The sequence below is a fragment of the Muntiacus reevesi genome, chromosome 19 (genome assembly GCF_963930625.1).
Source record: "Muntiacus reevesi chromosome 19, mMunRee1.1, whole genome shotgun sequence".
Taxonomy (NCBI): Eukaryota; Metazoa; Chordata; class Mammalia; order Artiodactyla; family Cervidae; genus Muntiacus; species Muntiacus reevesi.
Window position 1 is genome coordinate 14,848,064 of NC_089267.1, and position 23,434 is coordinate 14,871,497.

The 23,434-nt window shown below is 41.3% G+C and overlaps 1 protein-coding gene across 1 annotated transcript in view; it reads right to left on the reverse strand.

Annotated features, from left to right (window-relative positions):
- Nucleotides 1–23,434, reverse strand: part of IMPG1 (interphotoreceptor matrix proteoglycan 1) — a 146,632-nt gene that overhangs the window by 71,824 nt on the left and 51,374 nt on the right. Inside the window, 6 exon segments of the mRNA XM_065911797.1 lie at nt 5,510–5,588; nt 6,581–6,657; nt 8,843–9,090; nt 10,438–10,458; nt 14,490–14,548; nt 22,537–22,689. Coding sequence (XP_065767869.1) covers nt 5,510–5,588; nt 6,581–6,657; nt 8,843–9,090; nt 10,438–10,458; nt 14,490–14,548; nt 22,537–22,689 — 637 coding nt within the window.

Here is a 23,434-nt window from a genome sequence, read left to right on the forward strand (position 1 = left end):
TTCTTTACCACTGGTGCCACCTGAGAAGCCCACATGGGCTCTTTCTCTATCTCTGTCTGAATCTCAATCATCTCTCTATCTCTTCCTCTGTCACTATCATCTCTATCTTTCTCTATCTCTTTCTCTATATCTAATCCCCTATTGGCTCTGTTTCTCTGGAGAATCCAGTCTAATATAGGGTAATAAAATGCAAAATAATGTCCAGTATAAAATAGCTCTGCCTAAAGTTTGCTTTTTCACCTTTAGAATATTGCAATTTATTGAGAGATCTGGCTTTCATCTTACAAGGCATTCTAGCAAGTGAAAAACTCTGGTATTTGAGAGAACACTAAAGAGCTTCTTTTTTGATAGATCAGGTTATCATTCTAATGAGTGAACAGGAAAATGTATTGCTGCCTACACACCCCTACACCAAACCAAACCCAAACCAAACCAAACCACACAAAATTTCTATCCTAAAGATTTGATACTACTTTTGAATATGTTAGATGCATGTTATGTAGAGAACATTATGTTGAGTTTATTCTATAGGTATATGACTTATATTTATGAAGTAGGTGTGATCTTAACAGATAACTGGCTCTGCAAGAAAGAAAGGGGTACCCTAAAAAAATAAAAATAGAAGACTGCAGAATTCCAGGCAAGATAGATACCAATTCATTTAGAGTTCCAGAGGCACATCTTGCAAGTACTTTATCTCATGGGATTAACCACTATATTAAACTACTTCAGTTGAGAGTTTTCTATGAGTACTTGACTGAGATTTTAATAGCTTAGTGGGCGTTTGGTGACACTGACCTTAAAAATTTCCCAGGCTAGAATTATCTTAGTGATGCCAAGGTGCAGGGCTATGGAGTTCTGGCTATCAGATACCTGTGCTGGGGAAAGACCCAGAATTTTATGAGGAAGGGAACCCGTGGTCCTGCCTAGAGCTGCTCTTTGTTCCATGACCCTCTCTGTTCTACATATATATACCTTTTATCAGGGATGTTTTCTAATTGGCGTCTTCACTGGTCATTGAGATACATGCTTTCTATCTCTGGTCGGGCTGATTTTGAAAGTGTATGATCTCCCATTCATTGGCAACACAGCATATTTGTTATCTAAGCCCAGGCCAGCAAATACAGTGCTTCTTCATCAATACTAATCAAAAGGTCAGTTCTGAGTACAATTTTTAATTTATTTTATGGAGCATTGGCTGAAGGTTATGCAGTATAGTCATTCCTATGGATATTCTAAAATCAATCCTTGAGTTAATGCAGTCGGTCAGCAGCTGCCCTCTCATGAAACTGCTGTTGTGAACTGGGCTTGGGCATTTGCTATGCATCTCCAGTGAGCGCTTTCTAGGAAATATCTGACAGCAAGTTTATGCTGTAGGGAAGCTGATACAGACAGGACACGGTTCACTGTAACCCAGACGCTCCTCCTTAAGAGGACCTGTAGGAGAAAATTTTTCTCCTAAGCAATTACCACGCTGTAAGCATACAGATTCCAAATTGTGTGACTAATTGCATTGTCCTCACTGTACAGTCTGCCAAGAATCTCAAAGCCAAATTCATGAACCACCTAAAGCACACAAAGAACTTTCTGATGTTTATTTTGCACACAATTTTCCCTACAGAATCATGTGACTTAAAAAAAAATATGATTGAGGTGAAACATAGCATGAAGCTAGACATTTTAAAGTGGATGTTTCAACAAATGAAATAATCTAGAAAACAGAAACAGATTCACAAACACAGACGACAGACTTGTGTTTATCAAGGGGGGAGGGGTGGGGGAGGGAAGTATTGAGATTAGCAGATGCAAACTACAGGACGGATAAACAATAAGCTTGTACTGTATAGCACAGGGAACTATATTGAATATTCTATGATACATCATAATGGAAAAGAGTATGAAAAAGAATGTAAATATGTGTATAACTGATCACTTTGCTGTACGGCAGAAATTAACACAACCCTGTAAATCTACTATACTTCAAAATACTATACTATAAAATAAATTACAAAAACATGATTCAAATTGTAAAATGTCAAATATACAAAAGAAGGGATGACTCTATTCAGCTAAATATTGTCTTAATTCTGTTATTCCAAAATTATTCATTAGTTATAAATATCTGATGATTAAAAAAAATGATTCAGTAATTGTGAGGAAAATTCACAATATAATGTAACCATCACCTCTGTCTTATTCCCAAATATTTTTACTACTGTAAAAGTATCATCTGACCTAGTTTTGTTTCATCCTTTCTTCTATTTTCTTTCAATTCTTTAAAAACAAAACTTACTGTGTTTCATATATGTCTGTAAACCATCATTATCTTTTTTGGGGAAAGAGGCAGCATTTTAATTAAAAATTATTAATAAAACCTAAGAAACAAGAATGATTCATTTGTGAAAGCCGAATGAAGGAATTTCAAGAAGGCAGTGTCAGCAGGAGCTCATGCCAGCAGCATCAAGTAAAATGAAGATGAAAATGAAGCTGCTAAATTGAAAACAAAATCTGTGATTTTTGTGAAAGTTGTGTCCCTGTAATGTGTGAAACCTTGTGAAAATTGTAGTGATTGGGAGGTAAGATTAGGAGGTGAAGACTTACAAGGCTAGACTACTAAAACAATGACAACGTAGTGAAATAGAGAAAAAAAGACTATGAGTGGAGGGCAAACAAGATCAAAAGAACATAACATTTTAAATGATGGGCCATTTAAAGCCAAGCATAGTGTAACAGATGGATGGTACTGACTTTGTGACCAGCTATGGTGTGATCTTGAGCAAGGCAATTTCCATCTCTAGCCTTGGTTTTCTTACCTGTGAAACATAAAGTTTAACTAGATTATGTCTAAGAGTCCTTCCAGCTTTAGTGTTCTATGCTATATTTATGAATGGAAGGAATGTATAATAAAATGAAAACAGTAAAGCAATTTTGAAACTACAATAATACTTTCACCATACATATACTATCGTTTTAGTTAATATACCTGAAATGCTGATCTTATAATAAAGCTTTTTTGATATGCTAATGAAGGAAAGGGATTCAGTGAGAACTTTATATCCCTCATGTCATCAAAAGGTGGTTTGTTTTATCCAAGCAACTTTTAAGTAATTTAAAAGTCAAAGTAGTGGTTGATGTGGATTGTGGCTGATTATCAATAACCATGAATACTTTATTACTTTTTCCATCAAGAGACAAGATTTGTGTTCCCTCCTCTTTAAACAAAATGGCTGCCTAACCATTGGTATGTGAGGAAGTGACACTGTTTCTGGGCCCTGAGGAGATTGGCACCTTCCACTTTTTTTCTCTTGTGGTAATGACTCTTTGAAACCAGCTGTCATGCTGGGAGGAAGCTCAAGCAGCCCCTCCGAGAGGATACACAGAGAAGAAATGAGTAGTCCAGTCAACAGCTCTGGCTGAGCACTGACTTGCCAGCCATGTGAGTGAACCCTCTTGAAAAAAGATCTTCAATACCAGTTGAGATAGTCTAGCTTATACAATATGGGGCAGAGAAGAGCTGTCCCTACTGATTCCTGTCCAAATTTCAGATTTATGGGCAAAATAAATGGTTGTTAATTTAAGACACTAACTTTAGGGGTGATTTATAATGCAGAAATAGATAACTGTGTCATGTGGTTAACATTCATTCACTGATAATCATGTAAACCAGATATGATCTGAATAGGTGGTTCTGCAGTCATGCAATATATATTTTTGTGAAAAACCTTGTATACAGTAAAATTACATATTAATTTCACACAAGGTTTATGAGTAAAATAGAAGTGAGATAGACCACTCAAACCTGTAGAAGTTTGTAAAGAGCCCTAACTAAAACAGTAAAACTCCTGTAAAAATATCAACAACAACAATCTTTCCTGGCATTTTCACTTAGAATCACAGGTCATACTTATTAGCCTCATGTGGGAGACCTGGGTTTGATCCCGGGTTGGGAAGATTCCCTGGAGAAGGAATGGCAACCCACTCCAGTATTCTTGCCTGGAGAATTCCATGGACAGAGGAGACTGGTGGGCTAGAGTCCATGGGGTCACAAAGAGTCAGACAAAATTGAGTGACTAACTTTCACTTTCAAAGCCATTATATCCACTATTTCTTGCACTAAAAAAGGACTCTTCTGCAGTATATTGATTTTTGTTTTCCTAAGGTCTTCATATCTTGATAAAGATTTCCTCCTAAATTGTGAGAAAATTTGACCCTATTGCCTCAAAATTAAACATTCTTGAAAATTCAGAAGTGAACTCGGAGCTTCAAAAAACTAAAGATAGAATTACTATATGATCTAGCAATCCTAATCCTGGGCATGTATCCAGACAAAACTGTAATTCAAAAGGATATGGGTATCTCAATGTTCATAGCATCAGTGTTCACAATAGCCAAGACATGGAAATGACCTAAACATATGTTGACAGATGAATGGATAAAGATGTGGTATAGATAAACAATGGAATACTACTCAGCTATAGAACACAATGAAATAATACCACTTTCAGCAATATGAATGGAACTAGAGATTACCATACTAATTGAAGTTATTCAGAAAGAGAAAGACAAGTACCATATGATATCACTTATATGTGAAATTTAAAATATGACACAAATGAAACTATCTATAAAACAGAAGTAGATTCACAAATATAGAGAACAGACTCGTGGTTGCCAAGAGGGAGGGTATTCAGCGAGGGCTGGGGGTTTGAGTTTAGCAGATGCAAACCATTATATACAGGATGAATAAACAATAAGATCCCTACTGTGTCACACAGGGAACTATATTCAATATCCTGTGATAAACCATAATGGAAAAGAATCTGAAAAAAATGTGTACATATGTATGACTGAATCACTTAGCAGAAATTAACACTACATTGCAAATCAACCGTGCTTCGATTAAAAAAAAATTACTGAAAAAGTAAAAAATATAAAAAAAAGTGAACCAGGAGGATTTCAGTATTTATTGACATCCTTATAGACCATTATACGTGCGGTAACTGGCAGTAAAGAAACACACATGGAAGAACAGAGAGCATCCATGGTCAGCCTGTGTATGGTGAACAGGAATCCAAACACTGACTGTCAGGGCCCACTCCTCTGTCGCCATGGCCCCTTGCCGTGGATGTGGGCTTTAGGACCTACCTTGTCCTGACAAGCTCTCAGGTTTGAAGCCCAGCAGAGACAGCTGTTCTGTGTGGGCAGTTGGTGCTGCTTTGGTTTCAGCTTCTTTCACCAGATCTTTCGGGAAAGGGCTTTCAGTGTTCTCTGGGGGGCTGGGGCCGAGAGCCGAGGAAAGGAGGCTGAGGGTGATCGCCTCATCAGAAGTTCAGTGGATGGCTCTTCAGCTGGAAATGCTGTGGGGAGCCAACCCTCTCCCGGGCTGAGGAGGACTTTAATCACTGGACTTTGAAGCAGTGTCATAGATGGATTCCTTAGAAAGGATGTTGTCATCTAACATAGACCCTGTGGGAAGGGTCTGTGACTCTAGACCATAGACTCTACTCACCAGGTAGACTGTGTCCTGCTCTGTCCACTGTCTCCAGCCTGGGTTGACCAAGAGGAAGTTCTGGACTCAGGGTAGCATCCTGAAGAAGGATTTAGAGAGACAGGTGGTGACAAGGGACATTGCTCTGTATCTGAGAAGGGCTATGCTCTTTATTATTATTATTATTTTCGTTTAAATTTAAGCAAATCATTTTGTAGTTGACTTGAATCTACTGTGGATTCTGATATAGGTTCTGATACAGAAACAAGTCCTGAAAGGAAAAGATGCATTGATACAGCAGCAGAATACAGTCTCTTGGCTAACTGAGTCTGCCTGTGTGGGGTTAACTTATAACTGAAATACTTTGAAACATGCGTCAATCATGTTTGAACTTATGAATTCTTTCATTGAAAAAGGGAATAGAGCTTAGTCATCACTTTCAGTTATGAACCCCCAGTGACAACTTTTAGTGTAAATTAAATGAACATACCTTTAAATACAAAAATTATTACTGAATTCATAACTTTGTACTTCCTAAGACATTAATTTATACTTGCAACCCCCTGAAATATATAAAGACCTTAAGACTTAAGAACGAATGTATTTTTATGCTTGTATTTGTTTCAGAAAGTCAAAGTCAAATAATACATTCTATTGTAAGTATTCTTTTTCACTTCATAAATATGATAAAACTTTTTTGTTTTATCAAAAAAGGCATATTCTGATTCTAATTGGAACAAAGCTCTAACTATGTTGAAGAAAACTTTGAATTTAAGGATATTTGAAATGCAAGTTGTATTATGTTTTATTAATACAGACACTGAAAGTGGGTAAGCAAGTACTGCCTGTAAAACACAGTAAATAATTATATTTATTTGATTATTTTTATTGGAGCATAGTGATTTAAAATGTTGTGTTAGTTTCACGTGTACTAAGTGACTCAGTTATATACATACATGTATGCATTCTTTTTTAGATTCAGTTGGCACTGCAGAGGGGATCTTGCTCTGTTCAGTCCTTAGGCTGTTTTTTTTTTTGATGGAAGTTTGGAGGCTTTGTTCCTATTTGAAGGACAAAGGATAACAAACTCACCTTTGTGATATCAGTGAGGAGAGTGGGCAGCACCAACTGGGTGTCAGGATCCAGGCTTGGCAATGGCTCAACAATTTCTGTGGGTAAAAAAATATCACAAGGGTTCAGTGTCCCCCCCGCCCTTTTTTTTTTTTTTTTTTTTTTTTTTTGTGGTTGGGGCAGTAAAACAGGGAGGGTTGTAAAATGTGGCAAAAGTCAGTCCTTAAGGAGGGTACAACAAATTATCAAGAAATCAGCATCAAATGCATTGGTGGTCATTGATCCTTTAGGATCTACCGAAGGACAGTTGCAGGGGGTGCATTGTGCAAGTCTATGTGATAGAACAGTCATTAAGGTGGTTTTCAAGGTCGTTAGTTGTACACATTTGGACCAAGCAGGCAGGCTCACTGGCTAGGCCAGTGGGAACAAAAATATTGCTAAACTGATGAAGAAAGGAAAGTCTAGAATAAATACAGGGACCAAGGACCATTTGTGAGTCCTTGTGAGGCTTGCTTCCACCCTGAAGCCAGATTTTCAGATTATCCCAAAGGATTTAACCAAGAGACCAACCCAGAGTATCAGGTGGCCTAGAAGATGAGCCTGAAGTTTTTCACTGAACTAGAAATTCAAAAGTGAACCAAGAGGATTTTAATGCTTACTGACATCTTTACTGACATGCCCTCTATCTAATCCCAAGAGATCTTTGTAAAGTTTTCCAGAGTTGAGTTTGACTATCTAAATTACAGAAACAGAACTGACAGAGAATGCCAGTTTCATGCCAGGTCACACTAAAATGACATTTCCAGAGCTCATCTATTATGCCTGGAGCACTGGGAATTGTGAAGAGTTCCAGGCTCCTGGGTCCCTCCAGGCACCCTCTGAGGGTCCTGCTTCTCTGCTGACTCCTTTAGATCTATACACTCTTCTCTCTCCACAACTCTCTGCCCCGAGAAGTTGACTTATATGAACCATATCAGTGGTTCCTCGCTCCCAGTCTTTGGGATGGCTTAGATGAGGGGTCCTCAACCCTCAGGCCCATACCAGTCCAAGGCCTGATAGGGACTGGGCCAGCAGAAGGTGAATGGTGGGTGAAGGAGCAAAGCTTCTTTTGCCATTCCCACATGGCTGCCCACTGCTGCATTACTGCTGAACCATTCCCTTCCCCCTTCATCTGTCTTCCATGAAACCAGTCCCTGGTGCCCAAAAGGTTGGGGACTGCTGGTTAGATCAGGCCTGGAGGTAGCGGCAGGGCCTTATTGCTTCCAGCTCCAGGGAACTGTTCTAGTTCTCTGGGCATAGCGTGCATGTCCAGTTGTGTCCGACTCTTTGTGACCCCATGGACTGTAACCCATCAGCCTCTTCTTGTCCATGGAATTTTCCAGGCAAGAGTACTGGAGTGGGTTGCCATTTCCTCCTCTGCCTCTGGGCATTAGGGAAACCTTTATAAATAGTCCCTTTATCAAATTCTTCTCAAATTATTCTAATATGAATGTGCCATCTGTTTCCTCCTGTGCCCTGACCAATTTACTAGATGAGGGAATCTGGGTTGTGCCAGGGGAATACCACCCAGGTTCTTCTCTCCACCTGGACTTGGTGGGTGGCTGTTGTTGAGCTGGATGGAGCTACAGCTGTCGGCTTCCCTAGAACTATTTATGGCATGAAGTGGTCATGAAAGTTTTATCAAATGAGACCTTGGGGACAGTGAGGAGAGACAGAAATGATTCCTTCCAGAGTCACAGTTGGACCGTAAGGAAGGCAGAGAGCAGAAGAATTGATGCTTTCAAACTATGGTGTGGGAGAAGACTCTTCAGAGTCCCTTGGACAGCAAGGAGATCAAACCAGGGAATTCTAAAGGAAATCAACCCTGAATACTCATTGGAAGGACTGATGCTGCAGCTCTAATACTTTGGCTACTTGATGTGAACAGCTGACTCATTAGAAAAGACCCTGATGCTGGGAAAGATTGAAGGCAAAAGGAGAAGAGGATGACAGAGGATGAGATGGTTGGATGGCATCACTGATTCAATGGACACAAACTTGGGAAGACTCTGGGAAATAGTGAGGGACAGGGGGGCCTGGTGTGCTGCAATCTATGGGGTCGCAAAGAGTTAGACATAGTGACTGAAAAACAATAGCGAAACAACAAAACAAAAATGCAACAGAAGTCACAGAAATGATCGACTCTACAGGACGCATTAAAATGACAGTGACCAGGAGACATTCAAGCCTCCTTGTCTCCATCAGAATGAGGATACTCTCAGAACTATGAAATCACCCACTGACCGTCAGTGAACTGAATTGTCCCCACATCCAAGGACTGGTCTTCCTCCAGGGCTCTGCTGATCAACTTTCTGAGCTCTGAAGCTGTGGGATAGAGTTCTCTTTGCGTCTCTTCCTTCATCGTTCCATGAGGGTCTCCTTCACTTTCAATTTTGTTGGAATCAAATGACAGAGGGTCACTGGCAGGGCTTTTTGCTTCTGCCTTGCCTTTCTTGAAGATGGCTGTAAGTTGCATCTCTGTGGAGCTTGTCCTGTAGATAGCAGGGGACACGTCACACCCAAAGCCATTGCTACGTGCCTTGTAAAGAGAACCACTGTGCTGCTACAAAGCTTCAGGACAGCTTCAACCTCTTTCCTGATGGGCTCTTAATGAATATCACACTTGAAACTAATCTCAGTGTTTATCAGAAATTTGAAAGGCGGGAAAGAATTAATGTACATTTTAGCTCTGGAATAGATTGTTATGATGAGACTTAAATCCATCTTGAAGAGGGAATGCCAACTGGATCAAGGGACCATAGATTTTCATTTCAGGTCTTTGTGAAAAAGTGTTAATTGTCAAGAGTTGCTGGTGTTGACCAGTGTTTTTGTGGCCAATCAGTAAGAAGGATGAATTATCTTTTTTAATCTACAAGTAGCCTCCTTTAGGAAGGTCTGTGAAATAGAAGTAGGATAGAGCAATAGGACAATAATGTTTAAGTATTGTGACTAAGTCAAAACTTCGGTTCTCAAGGCTATTTCTTTCCTGTTTTTTTCAAGAAGCATTTTTTAATTAAAAAGATACAGCTCTGTATTAAACATAATTTTGTCTTCCCTCAAGTTGCTTTTAAAATAACATCTTGGAAGGGAGATGTGAGAAAAGAGAAAGGGAAATAGTTCATGATTAACTGTATTTATTCTCATATTTATTGATTCAATGCCCTTATGCATTTATAAATGAAATAGGGCTCTCTTTAGCTCTGTTGTCTATGACCAGATTTCACCTCTTTGTTTATGCCATAAATTCACACGGAGGGATACAAAAATGTTTTAAAGGCCACAGGAGCCAATAATGTGTATTCTCAGCAGTTCTTCAGGCCACATGATTAGTCAAAGTCTACATTTGGTTATTTCACCAATTACAGGAGCCAAGCTAGATGCCTGTTACTGAGCTTTGCCCAGTCAAGCTGACCTTGGAGCCAAGGGGCAAATTAGTTTTTCTGCTTTATTCCAGACCTAAGTATGTTGCATGCACGAGTGTGCAACCAGACTGACAACTGCCCAAACATATGACATTTAGGAAATTGTTGAGACATACTTGCATTGCACATTGGTGCTTTTATGATTTTCTTCTGAAAAGCTTTTGAGTTTTATAGAAGACACTTCCACTGATAAAGTCACCTTTTACCTTTGTATCTCATGTAGTGATTTTGATTCAAGAATTCTTTTCTACTGCTGACCAATTGATCAGCTACTCCCATTAAACTAAGTCACCAATAGTCAACGACTTATCCAGATTTTATATGTAAAAATGACCTCTAACAGATTAGCATATAAATGTGTCTATGTTTCAAAACAGTACTATATTTCAAAACAGTAGGAAAAAAAGTTCAAATTACCCATCTTTTTCTTTCTTTGGTCTTCATTTCATCATGCACAAGGGAAACATGGAAAGGAGAAAGAGTTTTCAACAAATTTACTGAGACATTCAATGAATCAATTCATATACATATTGCATTGTCTCTCATGTTTGTTCAGAGCTTTGAAGGAAACATATAAACTGCCATCAGAATCTGGATGGAAATTTTGAGAACCATATGAATCTCAGGAAGTAAACATTATTCTATGATGTTTCTTATTAGAATTTGAGCCCTAATGCAAAGATTATGCATATTTAAACTCTTTGATTTCCTTATATTCCTTTTATAGAGGTTCCAAATATATCCTATAGCTCTCAGGTTTTCAGTGCTACTAGTACCAGGAAGTTTTTTAAAAAAAATATTTTATAAAAGGGTTTCTCATCCTCTGTATGGCATTGTATGATTAGTTTATTCCTGAAGTTAATTTATCTGAGACTTGACCCTGGAACTGGAGTTTTGTTGACTGATTGATTTTGAATTGCTTTAATCAGTAAGACTTAAGGGGGATGGTACAATCTACTGTGGAACAGGCTGCAGAAAAAACAAATACCTGTTTATTGAGAGGGTGGTTTGTTGCGGGCAGTTTAGGTTCACCGTCATTTAATCTTTTCAACAACATGACTCCCATTTCATAGATAAGGGAAGATGCAGAGAGAGGGAAAGCTATCATTTGGAAAGTGGCAGAACTGGTATTCAAACCCTGGCCTACACGACCATAAACCTGGGTTCATTTTCCCATGTCACTACCTGCTTGTGTCAGAAAGGTCATTTGGTCACCAGACTGAAAAAACATTCTGGACTTCTCTGGGCATATATGTGAGTTTAGTTCAGAAGCTACATTCAGTTTTCCCACTTTATGTCTCAAGTGCTAGCTGCTTACAAAGACTCTACACACGTGATGGGATTTGCATTGCTGCTCTTTCTGCCTGGATCACAAATTCACTCACTGTTATTCTTTGATGTAACATGACTGAAACGGACTCTGCTCCTACTACTAGACATTTATTCAGGGCTTGTCTCTTGCTTGTTTTCAGCAATAGTTTTCAATCCGTGAAGCTCTGGAGAAAGACTGAGCTTCCTGGGCCAAGACCCCAGTCCTATTAACTTCACAGAATTGTTTTGTTGAGATATAATTATCATAAAACAAAATACACATGTTGCACGTGTACAGTCTGATAAATTTCATACTATATACCCATGAAACCATCACTACAATCAAATTCATACCCCCAAAAGTCTACTTATGCCTGTTTATAATCCTCTCCTTTCATCTCTCTCTGTCTCCCCCTCCTTAAGGAACAACTGGTCTGTTTTCTCTCACTACAGACTAGCTTGCATTGTGCATGCGTGCATGCTAAGTTGATTCAGCTGTGTCCAACTCTGTGCGACCCTATGGACTGTAGCCTGTCAGGCTCCTCTGTCTGTGGGATTCTCCAGGCAAGAATACTGGAGTCGGTTGCCATGCCTTCCTTCAGGGGCTCTTAACCCAGGGATGGAATTCGTGTCTCTTAAGTCTCCTGCATTGGCAGGCAAATTCTTCACCACTAGTGCCACCTGGGAAGCCCTGCTTTTCATTATCTAGAGTTAAATGCAAATGGAATTATACCATACTCCTTTTTTTTTTTTTCTGGCATCTTTCACTCAACATAATTATTTTGAAATAAATCCATGTTGTTGTGCATTCTGATAGTTTGATCCTTCGCTAAGTAGAAGCCTATGATAATAATATATCACAATTTATCTACGGCTCTGTTGAAGGACATTGGGGTTGTTTCCAGTTCCTGGTTAATGCAATTAAGCTGCTGTGGATATTTGTACGTAAGTTCTTGAAGGAGTAAGTTTTTGAAGGAGTGTACCCTCTAACTGGGCTTCCCTGGTGGCTCAGACGGTAAAGAATCCGCCTGCAATGCAAGTAGACCTGGGTTCGATCTCTGGTTTGGGATGATCCCCTGGAGAAGGGCATGGCAACCCACTCCAGTGTTCTTGCCTGGAGAATCCCCATGGACAGAAGAGCCTGGTGGGCTGCAGTCCATGGGGTCGCAAAGAGTTGGACACCCTGAACGACTAGGCACAGCACTTTCTAACTATACTGGATGATTGTTAAAGCGATATTTAAAGTGGAACTTTTACTGCTCCTCCTCATAATTATGGTAATAATAGGTGTTCTAATTACTTCCCTGTTGTGTTGAAAGAACCAAATGAGGTCACTGACGTAAACGTACTTGTGCAATTGTAGATCAGGTTTTCTACAATTGAGCTCACAAAAAGAGGGTACTCTGAGACTCCTGCAGTTTTAGGTCTTCTGTGGGGGGATCTGGCTCCATGAGAAAGCAACTTCCTTCATAAGAAGTTTGATTTACAATATTCTGAGCATTGCTTTCATGGTTAAAATTTGCCACACTCATAAGCATATTATTTATTGTATTCAGGGGTCAAAACATTTTCTGGAAGACTAAGTCTATACAACATAATGGAAATCATTGGCAAAGTGTGATCAAATTTACATTAGAAGACTCCTTTACAGAAATAAGAATAAATTCTCATAGAGAAAAACGCATGGGAAAGATGCAATTTAAGGGATATGTCTTTAAACTTTTTACCATGCAAAATTTCATTACCTAACATTTTGGTTTCCTTTTGAAACATTTTTTCTTTAATTATTAGTTTTTCAATTTATTTGAAGGGTGGGGATAATGAGTATGTGAACATTCACCAAGAGAATTCCTATCATTTCCGTTAGGTTTAAATTAAAAATTTGCTCTTTCACTGCAATGATCTATCCAGAAGACCTTGTGTCTACACTAGTATCCTCCTATCACCTTTTATTCCTCTCTAATCCATCTGATTTCACATGGAGTACTGTGGAGCAGCATCTTAAAATTAAAAAGCACACACACACACACACACACAAAAACGAGTTTGGTTTGGTAAATGTTAAGAGTTTCATCTTTTGTTATTTTCATGGTTCATGTCAACATTTCCTTCTTCTGGAATTACACAAACCAGAGGTGCCTGATAACTCAAGAGAAATAAATGTGTGGACAGCCCCTCACCTTGCCCCCCACCAAAGTTCTTCTCTGTGAGTATGGAACCCGCCTTACGGACCTTCTTGCTTTAAGACATCAGATGATGACGGGCTGGGAAGGACTCTGAGTGAGGTCTGTCCTCCCATTTTACACATCCCCCTCCTTGCAAGGGATCTCATTCTGCCCATACCACGGCTGCTATATGCCCTGTGGCACAGTTATTTTTTTTTTTAATACCATATTATGATCCCACTTGTAAATGTTTTGAATGATGAGAACTTAAAGTTGCAAAATAAATCTTGCCCCAAATCCTGAACCCACATCAGACTGTTGAGATGCCTGCTTGACAGCAAACCCTATGAACATGATGGGAATCTGCTTCAGTGTGGCACTGTTTTATTTCATGTCTTCTATTTAAAATTTCAATTTTCTAAATTTTGCATGGTAATACATTATTATGGTTCAGACATCTGAAGGATGTAAAAATATGATCAGACATCAAAGTGATAAAAAGGTACTTGCATCCCCACGCCTGTCCCCCCCAATTCTCTTACCCCTTGGGTACCACTCTTTATTAGTTTCCCCCGTCACCCCAGGGTGAGCCTGATTTGCTTAAACAATGACAGTATTTAGCACTGGATAGGAAAACAGTCAATCAGACAGCAAGGTAGCTAACTGCTACTTTTTTTGGGTCTGTTTTTGCTGAGGGATTTTCCTAAAAGGTTCTGTAGTGACATTGCCAAGGACAGAGGACAAGCTCTTTGCAGAAAGCCATGTTTCTGACTCCAGAGGGAGGAAGGAGCAGCTCCTGTGTTATGCCTTAAAAATCACCTAGAGTCATGTTCTAATTAGACAACTCCTTTATCTGAAATGTATTTAGATTTCAGGGTTTGGCAGAGTTAAACAACTGGGGCATAAGGGACCTTAAAATCCTCATGACATTGCCTTTAAAAGAGGATAAAGAGATAGTAAATTTAAACATTGAGAAGAGCCCAATTCTCTTACCTAAATCCTGATATGTGGATCTCTTTGAATCCTGGAAGTTTCTTAAATATCTTTTGCATCTGCAGAGAGAAAAACATTTATGAAACCCTCTTTGGTTCTACTGGGTCAGGTCTTACCTAACTGAAAAAGCCTAAACACTTTTGATGAGCTAGTGGAAAAAATGAAAATTGAAGTAACGATTGAGGCCAAACTCTTTGTTCTCAGTTATTTCTGAAACCCAGAGGAAAGTGCTTTGCTATTCATTTAAAAGCTAATAATTGGGCAGTTCTGAGCTGTTTTACTGGTTGCCTTATATAAAATATGAAATAATTTAAGGTAGTATGATTTGGAAGAAGGCTACAGGACTTCTAGTTATAAACACTGAGTGGTAATTAAGTCTCTAAGTCGTGTGCAACTCTTCCGACCCCATGGACTGTAGCCCTCCAGGCTTCTCTGTCCATAGGATTCTCCAGGCAAGAATATTGGAGTGGGTTGCTATTTCCTTCTCCATGGGATTATTCCCACCCAGAAATCGAACGCAGGTCTCCTGCATTGCAGGCAGACACTTTGCTGACTGAGCTACGAGGGAATCCCACACACTGAGTAATGATCATATTTTCTGAGCAACTAACACACAGGGTTTCCCTGGTGGCCCAGCTGGTAAATAATCCACCTGCAATGTGGGAGACCTGGGTTTGATCCCTGGGTTGGGAAGATCCCCTGGAGAAGGGAATGGCTACCCAGCTCCAGTATTCCGGCCTGGAGAATTCCATGGACTCTATAGTCCATGGAATTGGACACGACTGAATGACAAAGAGTTGGACACGACTGAATGACTTTCACTTCCATTTAGTCTTTCCTGATGGCTAAGATGGTAAAGAATCTACCCACAGTGTGGGAGACCCAGCTTTGATCCTTGGATCAGGAAGGTACCCTGGAGAAGGAATTGGCAACCCACTCCAATATTCTTGCCTGGAGAGTTCCATGCACAGAGGAGCCTGGTGGGCTACAGTTCATGGGGTTGCAATAAGTCAGACACGACTGAGCAACTAACACACACATTATTGTTGGTGCTGTTCAGTCGCCAAGCTGTGTCTGGCCCTCTGTGACCCCATGAACTGCAGCAGGCCAGGCCTCCCTGTCTGTCACCATCTCCCGGGGTTTGCCCCAGTTCAAGTCCATTGCAGTATATGATTTGGAAGATTCTGTGATGCTTAAAGGATTATTAAAGTCAAACTGGCTGCTGTTCTAAATTTATTATTAAATTTATTTGTACCTAAATAAAATGGTAGAAGCCTATAGTAGATTAGTGAATATAACAAAAAAGACACAGACAGCTAGAGATAGCAAACTGGAGATTACCAGTGGGGAGATGAAAAGAGGAGGGGCAAAATAGGAGGATGGGGTTAAGTATAAAGTACTGTCTATAAAATAAGTTAACAAGGATACACTGTACAATACAGGGAATATAGCCAATGTTTTATAATAATGATAAACGGGATGTAACCTTTAAAAATTGTGAATCACTATACTGTACAGCTGTAACAAATAATATTGTGCAGCAACTATACTTCAATTGAAAAAATAAAAAAAAAGAATGAGTGAAAAAACGGGAGCAGCAGCCTCTAATCTTATTAGATTCGCTCTTAGGTTTACACGGACTTTACATTTTCTTGATTTGACCTTGCTAATGAGGCATATGATCAGAATCTTTTACAATTGCAGTGTTCAATGACTCCCTGACCCACGGCTGCCTGGCTTCTGTCTCTGGGTTTCCCCGGGAGGGACACTCCTCGCCAAACTCAGCAGCATTCTGCATCCCTTCTCCACCCAGCCCCTGCTTTTCTTGGGGTGCTTTTCCATTCCTCTGGCCACTTTCTCAGTCTCCTTTGCTCCATCCTCTTAACATTTTTGGCTTCACCCGCTCCTTTAACTGCAAGGAGTCTGCAGGTCCGCCTGCTCAGCCTCGCATTGCGCTCCTCAGGCAGGAAGTTCGCCCTGGGCTCTGTGCTAGGCTCTTGGGACGCATCACCATGGAGATGTGCCCTGGGCATCTCACTAGTGGGAAAGCAGGGAGGCAAGAGAGACCACGAGAAAGTCGATAACAGTTTGTAGGGAGGCGTGGGAGGAGAGCAGTGTGAAGGCGAGGCTGGAGAGGTGAGCGCTGACCCGCCCTGTCTGCCTTCCCCCAGGCCCACTCCGGAGCAGGCAATGGCAACCCACTCCAGTGCTCTTGCCTGGAGAATCCCAGGGACGGGGGAGCCTGGTGGGCTGCCGTCTAAGGGGTCGCACAGAGTTGGACACGACTGAAGCGACTTAGCAGCAGCCGCAGCAGCATGCCCACTCTGCTCTGCCTCTCGTGGGGGATCTGGCTTGCTCCCACGGCTTCTATGATCACCTGAGACACAGCTCCGAGTCCTTCCCCTGCAGATCCCAACTTGGCCACTAACTGCATATGTCCGAACCAGAGTCAGTCTCGGCCGTCCCGACCTGCCTGCCTCCCCCGGGGCCCTGTCTCAGTCAGGGTCAGGGATACTCATCAGCTTCCATCCAGAGAGCCCAGCGGTCCCTACACACCTTCCCCCTGCGCCCCCTCCGGCCAGTCACCAGCACACGCTGGTCCAAACCCCCCACACCTTTTGATGCCACCAAGTTCTCCTTATTCCCATGGCAGGCACACCCTCCCTGTCTGCTGAAATGGTTTTTCTGAATGATGTGTAGGGGAAAGGGGGAGTTTTGGGGGTGTGTTGGGGTGGGGAGAAGGAAGATGTCTCCTTGACTACACTTTTTTTTTTTTTTTTTACCAAGTTTATTGTTTCATATCTGTGGCTCTTCCCTAAAAATCCTGTGATAGGCGGCACTGCTTATTGAATAAGGTTCATATATACACTTTGGAGACTGTCTATAAACAGATAACTGATGGGAACCCACTGTATGGCACAGGGAACTCTAGTCAGGGCAGGGCTCTTAGTGCTGACCTAGATGGGAAAAACACCCCAAAATGAGGGGCTATATGTACATGTATGGCTGATTCACTTTGCTGTGCTGTAGAAACTAATGCAACATTGTAGAAGAGCTATAGTCCAATAAAAAATAAAATAAAATCATCCTGGCTGACATTGAAAGAAAAAAAAGAAAACAGGAAAAAGGAAAAAAAAGAAAAAGGAAAAAAAGTGCAATTCTTTAGAATGGCATTTAAGATCCTCTACAATTTACCCTGTCCACCCCCTAAGTACCTTTTCATTGCTCTCCCTGCCATCCTAACTCCCTTGGCAAATATCCTGTCCTTGAGTCACCGTAAACTAACTCCTGTGTCTCCCTAAATACACCCTGTCCTTCTTTCCGACTTCTGTGACTGTTTATCCCTTTGGCTCAAGAGGCAACGTCTACCTTCTGCTCACTGACTGTCTTCCCCGCTCCTCATCATTCAAAGGCAGCTCAAACATCTCTATTGAAAAGCCTCTGTAACTCCCCAAAGTCAGGCCCCATTGTATCTTCTCTCTACTGTTCTGGAACTTACTGCCATATATCCCTCAAAGTAGTCCAGGAGGGGCATGCTGCCTCCCTCACTGCGACTATGCTTCTTTGACCCAGGGCTCATGTCAAATTTATTCTACTTTATCTCTCTCCCTCCCTTCCAGTCTGTCACCCATATAGTAGGGACTCAGCAGACTTTGCTTAATCGAGTTGAGTGCATCTTTTCATTCTCTAAACTCATCCTCATGCCTGCATCGTCACGGTATCTAAAATTACTGCAGATGCTATACTGTCTACACCAAGGACGAGATCAGTCATGAGTAGATAACCCCAAGTCACTTACACTGGGCTTTGGAGTGCATCGTGGATTTTCTTTTTTCCAGCAGACTGGAAATTTAATTTACCATCTAAATTATATTTTATTGTACCAGTGTTATGAGTAGTCCCCCGCCCCCCTCGGAGTGTGTGACAACTGCAGTGATGAAGGTAGCTCAGCTTTTGGGTGAGCAGGAGATGGCTGTGTACACCTGAGTTTAAACCTTGGTTCTGCTACTTTCTAGCTGCAAGCCCTTGAGTTTATTGCTTCATCTCTTGGATCTCTGTCTTCTTAGCCAGCATGGGATAACAATACATATAGCGTAAGGTTGCTGTGTGTCTGTGCGAAATCACTTCAGTTGTGTCCGAGTCTTTGCAGCCCAGGGACCTTGCCCTCCTCCAGGGGTTCTTCCGACCGGGGCATCAGCCCGCCTCTCACACGTCTGCCTGCTTTGGCAGGCAGCTGCTTTACTACTAGCGCCGCCTGGGAAGAAGTTGGTGATGCTATATTATTTATTTACTTAATCTCTGCCTTTCCTACTGGGTTGCTAGCACCTTAATAGCTCAATTTCCTTTTATTTCCTCAGTGCCCACATAGTGCAGAGTCTGGGGAGGGCAGGGAAAGCCTTCAGTCAGTTGTTTTAGACAGATTTACATGGGGAGGATGGAGCAGGAAATCGCAATCCACTCCAGTATTCTTGCCTGGAGAATCCCATGGACAGAGGAGCCTGGCAGACTATAGTCCGTGGGGTTGCAAGAGTCGGACGTGACTTGGTGACTAAACCACCACCAGGGGGAAGGAAGGACAGGATGATGGTCCCCATAGAGGTCAAAGGCAGGGGGCCTGGGGAATAAGTTTCTGTGTCTCCACTCATGTGCCTCACCATCAGCTTGATAGAAGCGAGCAAGGAGGCAAAGTTTTGAGAAGTCTGTCTTTATTTGGGGGCAGGTGGGAAAGCTCAGTGATGAAAGCCCTACAACAAATGACTTTGGGGCCACAAAGCAGTTGTCATGCCATTCCAGTGACAGCCTGGTGGCTCAGATGGTAAAGAATCTGGCTGCAACACAGGAGACTCGATCCCTGGGTCAGGAAGATCCCCTGGAGAAGGGAATGGCTACCCCCTCCAGTATGCTTGCCTGGGAAATCCCATGGATAGAAGAGTCTGGAGGACTACAGTCCAGGAAAGCTTTAAGTGTGAGCTACAGATTCTGCAGCTAAAGGCTCAGACCTTGACTCATCCGTCTTTCTGGTTTGGGATACCAGGGATGCTGTTACACATCTGATCACAATGTATCACACACAGAATGGTTTCTGGAGAAGCCCCGGCTGCAATGTGGGCAGCAGGGAGGCTCGTGGGGCAGCAGCCCCGCAGCCCTGGCTCTGGGCGACTGGATTGATTGCTTGTATCTGTGACCTCTTTGTGAACCTGCCTGTAATGGATTAAGAATCAACGTTGCTTAGGAGGGTGTAGAAGGCATCCAGGGAGGCGATGACAAAGGCCTTCAGTTAATTCTGCTAAATTATCTTCTGGGGACCTTCCGATCATGGAGCGCTAACCACTAAATTGCTAATTAAGTGCCCAGTTAACCTTATTAATAATATGAAATGCACAGGGGCCTTCCTGATTCTGCTGGGATGTATGTTAACGGGGCTGTAAAAAGGCAGCTGTGTGGAGTTCTCCCGAATGTTTGCACAAGAGAAAGCATGCAGACAACAACTAAGCAATCCTTCTGACATTTGTATTAAATTGGTCATTAAGTTTATTGTGGAAATTAAATTACTGCAAAGGACTGGCCATTAATTCCTGATTAGGCCTGGATGGCTGTGCTAATGCGAGTGCTGGGCTGTGGTGGGGCTGGCTGGTTTTCTCAGCATAGCTGCTGGGAAGTCAGACTGCTGGGGTCCCTGAGCAGAAGGGGTCCCCCGACTGTGGAAGTGGAAACAGGACTGGTGTGATGGTCTTTGCAACAAGACTCAGCAAGACATGCTCTTCTTTGGCTGACAAATTTTTCAGAGGCTAGAAGAGGCATGTGCATTTGATGATGATGCAAAATCCTTTCCCATACTTAGGTATTTGGGAAAAACAGAGTATAGCATAGTGGTTAAGAGTAGGGGTTCTGGAGTCAGGCTGCCTGGGTCTGAAACTTGACTCTGTCAGTGAAGAGGCGTGACATTGTTGGGTGAATTAATTAATCCTCCTGCACCTCAGTATCCTCACTTGTCAAAAAGAGAAATGATTTTACTTTAAGTATAGAATCATGTGAAAAATGAAATGCATTTATATATATATATAAAACACTAAGAACAGCGCTACTATTTTGATACAGAGCATTTTAGACTTGGAAAGGGACTTCAAGGTCATCTTTAGTTTCTAAATGAGGGATCCAAGGTCAGGGAACTGATCCCCAAATTCTCATGACTACTTCCTGGGCAGAAACAAAGATTAAAACTAAGATTTGAAAAAACTATAATTTATCTGCATTATTCTACATCAGGTGGTTTTAGGTGCTTAAAGAATTAACAACAGGTCGATGAAGACAGTCTATGGCCAATTATCCAGTTTTAAAATATTCTGACTCTCCTGAGGATTTGCTGAAAAGAATATTTCAAAGAGCAAATGGAAAAATTCTTTAATTCATTCTATCTACTAATCCATGCCTCAGTACTTCTCTGGTCCATAAACATCCCACACGGATGCTTTCTCTTTGAAGTCTGTAGAAAGGATTCTTTACCATTTTGTTGACTGAATGCTGATGCAGGAAGAGGTTGGAGGCTAAGAATGTATTTCGTTATTTATCTCCTCTCCAGCTGAGAGGAGGGGAGCATTGAATACTCCAAGTATGAGAAGCGGGTACCGGTGGTTTCCTGACTGTGCTGAGTAATATGCTTGGGCATCCAGGCTGTTCAGAAATCTAATTCATGGTTACCTAATCTCACAGATGTTTCTATTTTCATTGCATTTCTGCAGACAATTACAGAGTAGTTAACTGCATGCAAAGCTCTGTATTAGGAGGTAAGTGGTAGAGATGAAAGAAGCAATTCCTGACCTCAAGGGGAAGCTTATGCCCTGGTGCTGGTGAGGGGGTCTGGGAAGCAGAGAGGAGTGGAGACCACGAAAGCCACAGACATGTAAGCAAACAATCTCAAGACAGGGTGATCAGTGCTGTGACGACAGGGAGCCCTGGGTGTTAGCTCAGAGAAGAGGCCCTGAGCCCGGGATGGGTAGGGAGAACACTTCATGATGAAGTTTGTACAATGCAACTCAGGGAAGGATATTCCAGAGAGAGGAGGCAGTGCATGTAGAGACTAATGGTGATAAAAGATTTGCAAGCAGTTTCATTTCTGTCGAGTCTAAAGATGGGGATGGTGCGGAATTGGTGTTGAGAGCAGGCTGGAAAGGAAGGCAGGAGTCTTATCATGGCACATAGGTGCCAAGTTTAGCACTGAAGCTTGAAGAGTTTTTAATTTAATCAGGAACAGGTGGCTATGATGATGGGCAGAGACAGAAGAGACATCTTGAAATAGCATCTTGTTGGGGACCATATCACTTCTTCCACTTAGCCATGGAAGATGCCGTTTAAAAATAACAAGTGTTGGCGAGGGTGTGGAGAAAAGGGAACCTTTGTGCCCTGTTGGTGGGAATGTAAATGGTGCAACTACTATGAAAACAGTATGGAGATTCATAAAAAAATGAAAAATAGAACTACCATATGATCTAGCAATTCCACTTCATTCCAACTCTGGGGTTTATCTGAAGAAAATGAAGACACTAATTTGAAAAGATATATGCACCTTCATATTCACTGTAGTATTATTTACAGTAACCAAGATATGGAGATAACCCAAGTGTCACCAATGTATGAATGGATAAAGAAGATGGAATATGTCACACAAATTGAATAATATTCAGCCATGAAAAGAATGAAATCTTGCCATTTCCAACAAAATGGATGGATCTTTAAGGCATTATGCTAAGTGAAATAAATTAAAGAAAGACAAATACTGAATGATCCCATGCATATGTGGAACCTAAAAACAAAACAAAACAAAATCCCAAACCAAGCTCATAGATACAAAAAAACAGACTGGTGACTGTCAGAGGCAGAGATGGGTGGAGTGGAGCAGAAATGGGTGAAAGGGGTCAAAAAGTAAAATAAATAAATAAGAATAAAAATGCTTGGTCACCAGAAGAGGAGTCGAGGAGATTTAAGTGCAGTTGGCTCCCATATCTGAGTCACACCTTGGGCTCTGGTTGTGTGGGGTGGGCTTGCTCACCTGAAGCTGAGACTTGGCTGCGACCTCCTGGTAATACGGGGACTGGGAGTTATCGAGGTCTGACTTGAACTTCTGGTTTGCCAGAGAGATGCTTAGCTCCACCTTCTGCTCCAGTGCATCCTCAGCAGCATCAGTGAATTCTATTTTTCTTTCCTGTGTTAGAGTTAGAAAAAAGAGAAGTGATTCTGTTACGGTAAACTATAAGCAAATGGTTACATCATATAATATGTATGCATTGCTACTGTCTCAAGAAGCGGGTTATGAAGCATTAAGTGCTTTTAGAGTAGGTCCTATTAACTAGAATTGGCCTCGGAATTTCACCGAGAGACAAAGTATCAGAGCTATAAAGAGTAAATTATGTAGAGTCCTCAAGAGCATTGTCATTTTATGACTGTATGCTCTTGTGAAAGCATTTACACACACACACGCACGCACACACACACACACGTTTACTTTTTACTATATCTTTTGGTTCATTTAAAATAATATCTCCTCTATCATCTAGGGTGGAAATCTTTGCCTTCTCTGAACCTTTGTACCGGTGAATAACATCTGAATTGCTCATTTGGTACCTTTGATATACTTATATAGAAGTTTTGTTTAATGGTAGTCTTGTCATCCCACAAATAATCCCCTTGAATCCGGTGTGATTCACACACTCCACTGAGTCCCCCACAGCAAAAAATGTGAGACCATTTCTGTACAAAACTCCCAGGGAATATACATGATGAGGCAGGTCACATCCTCAGTAAACTGTCTTGGCTTATTGATTCCATCTTCAATCACAGTACTTAGGCTATTTTTTGTCCTTATTTGCACTATAAATTCCTTGAAGGCAGGGGCTAAGTCTCGCTCATCTTAGTATCTTTATGTACAGCCCAATGTTTGCTGAATGAAA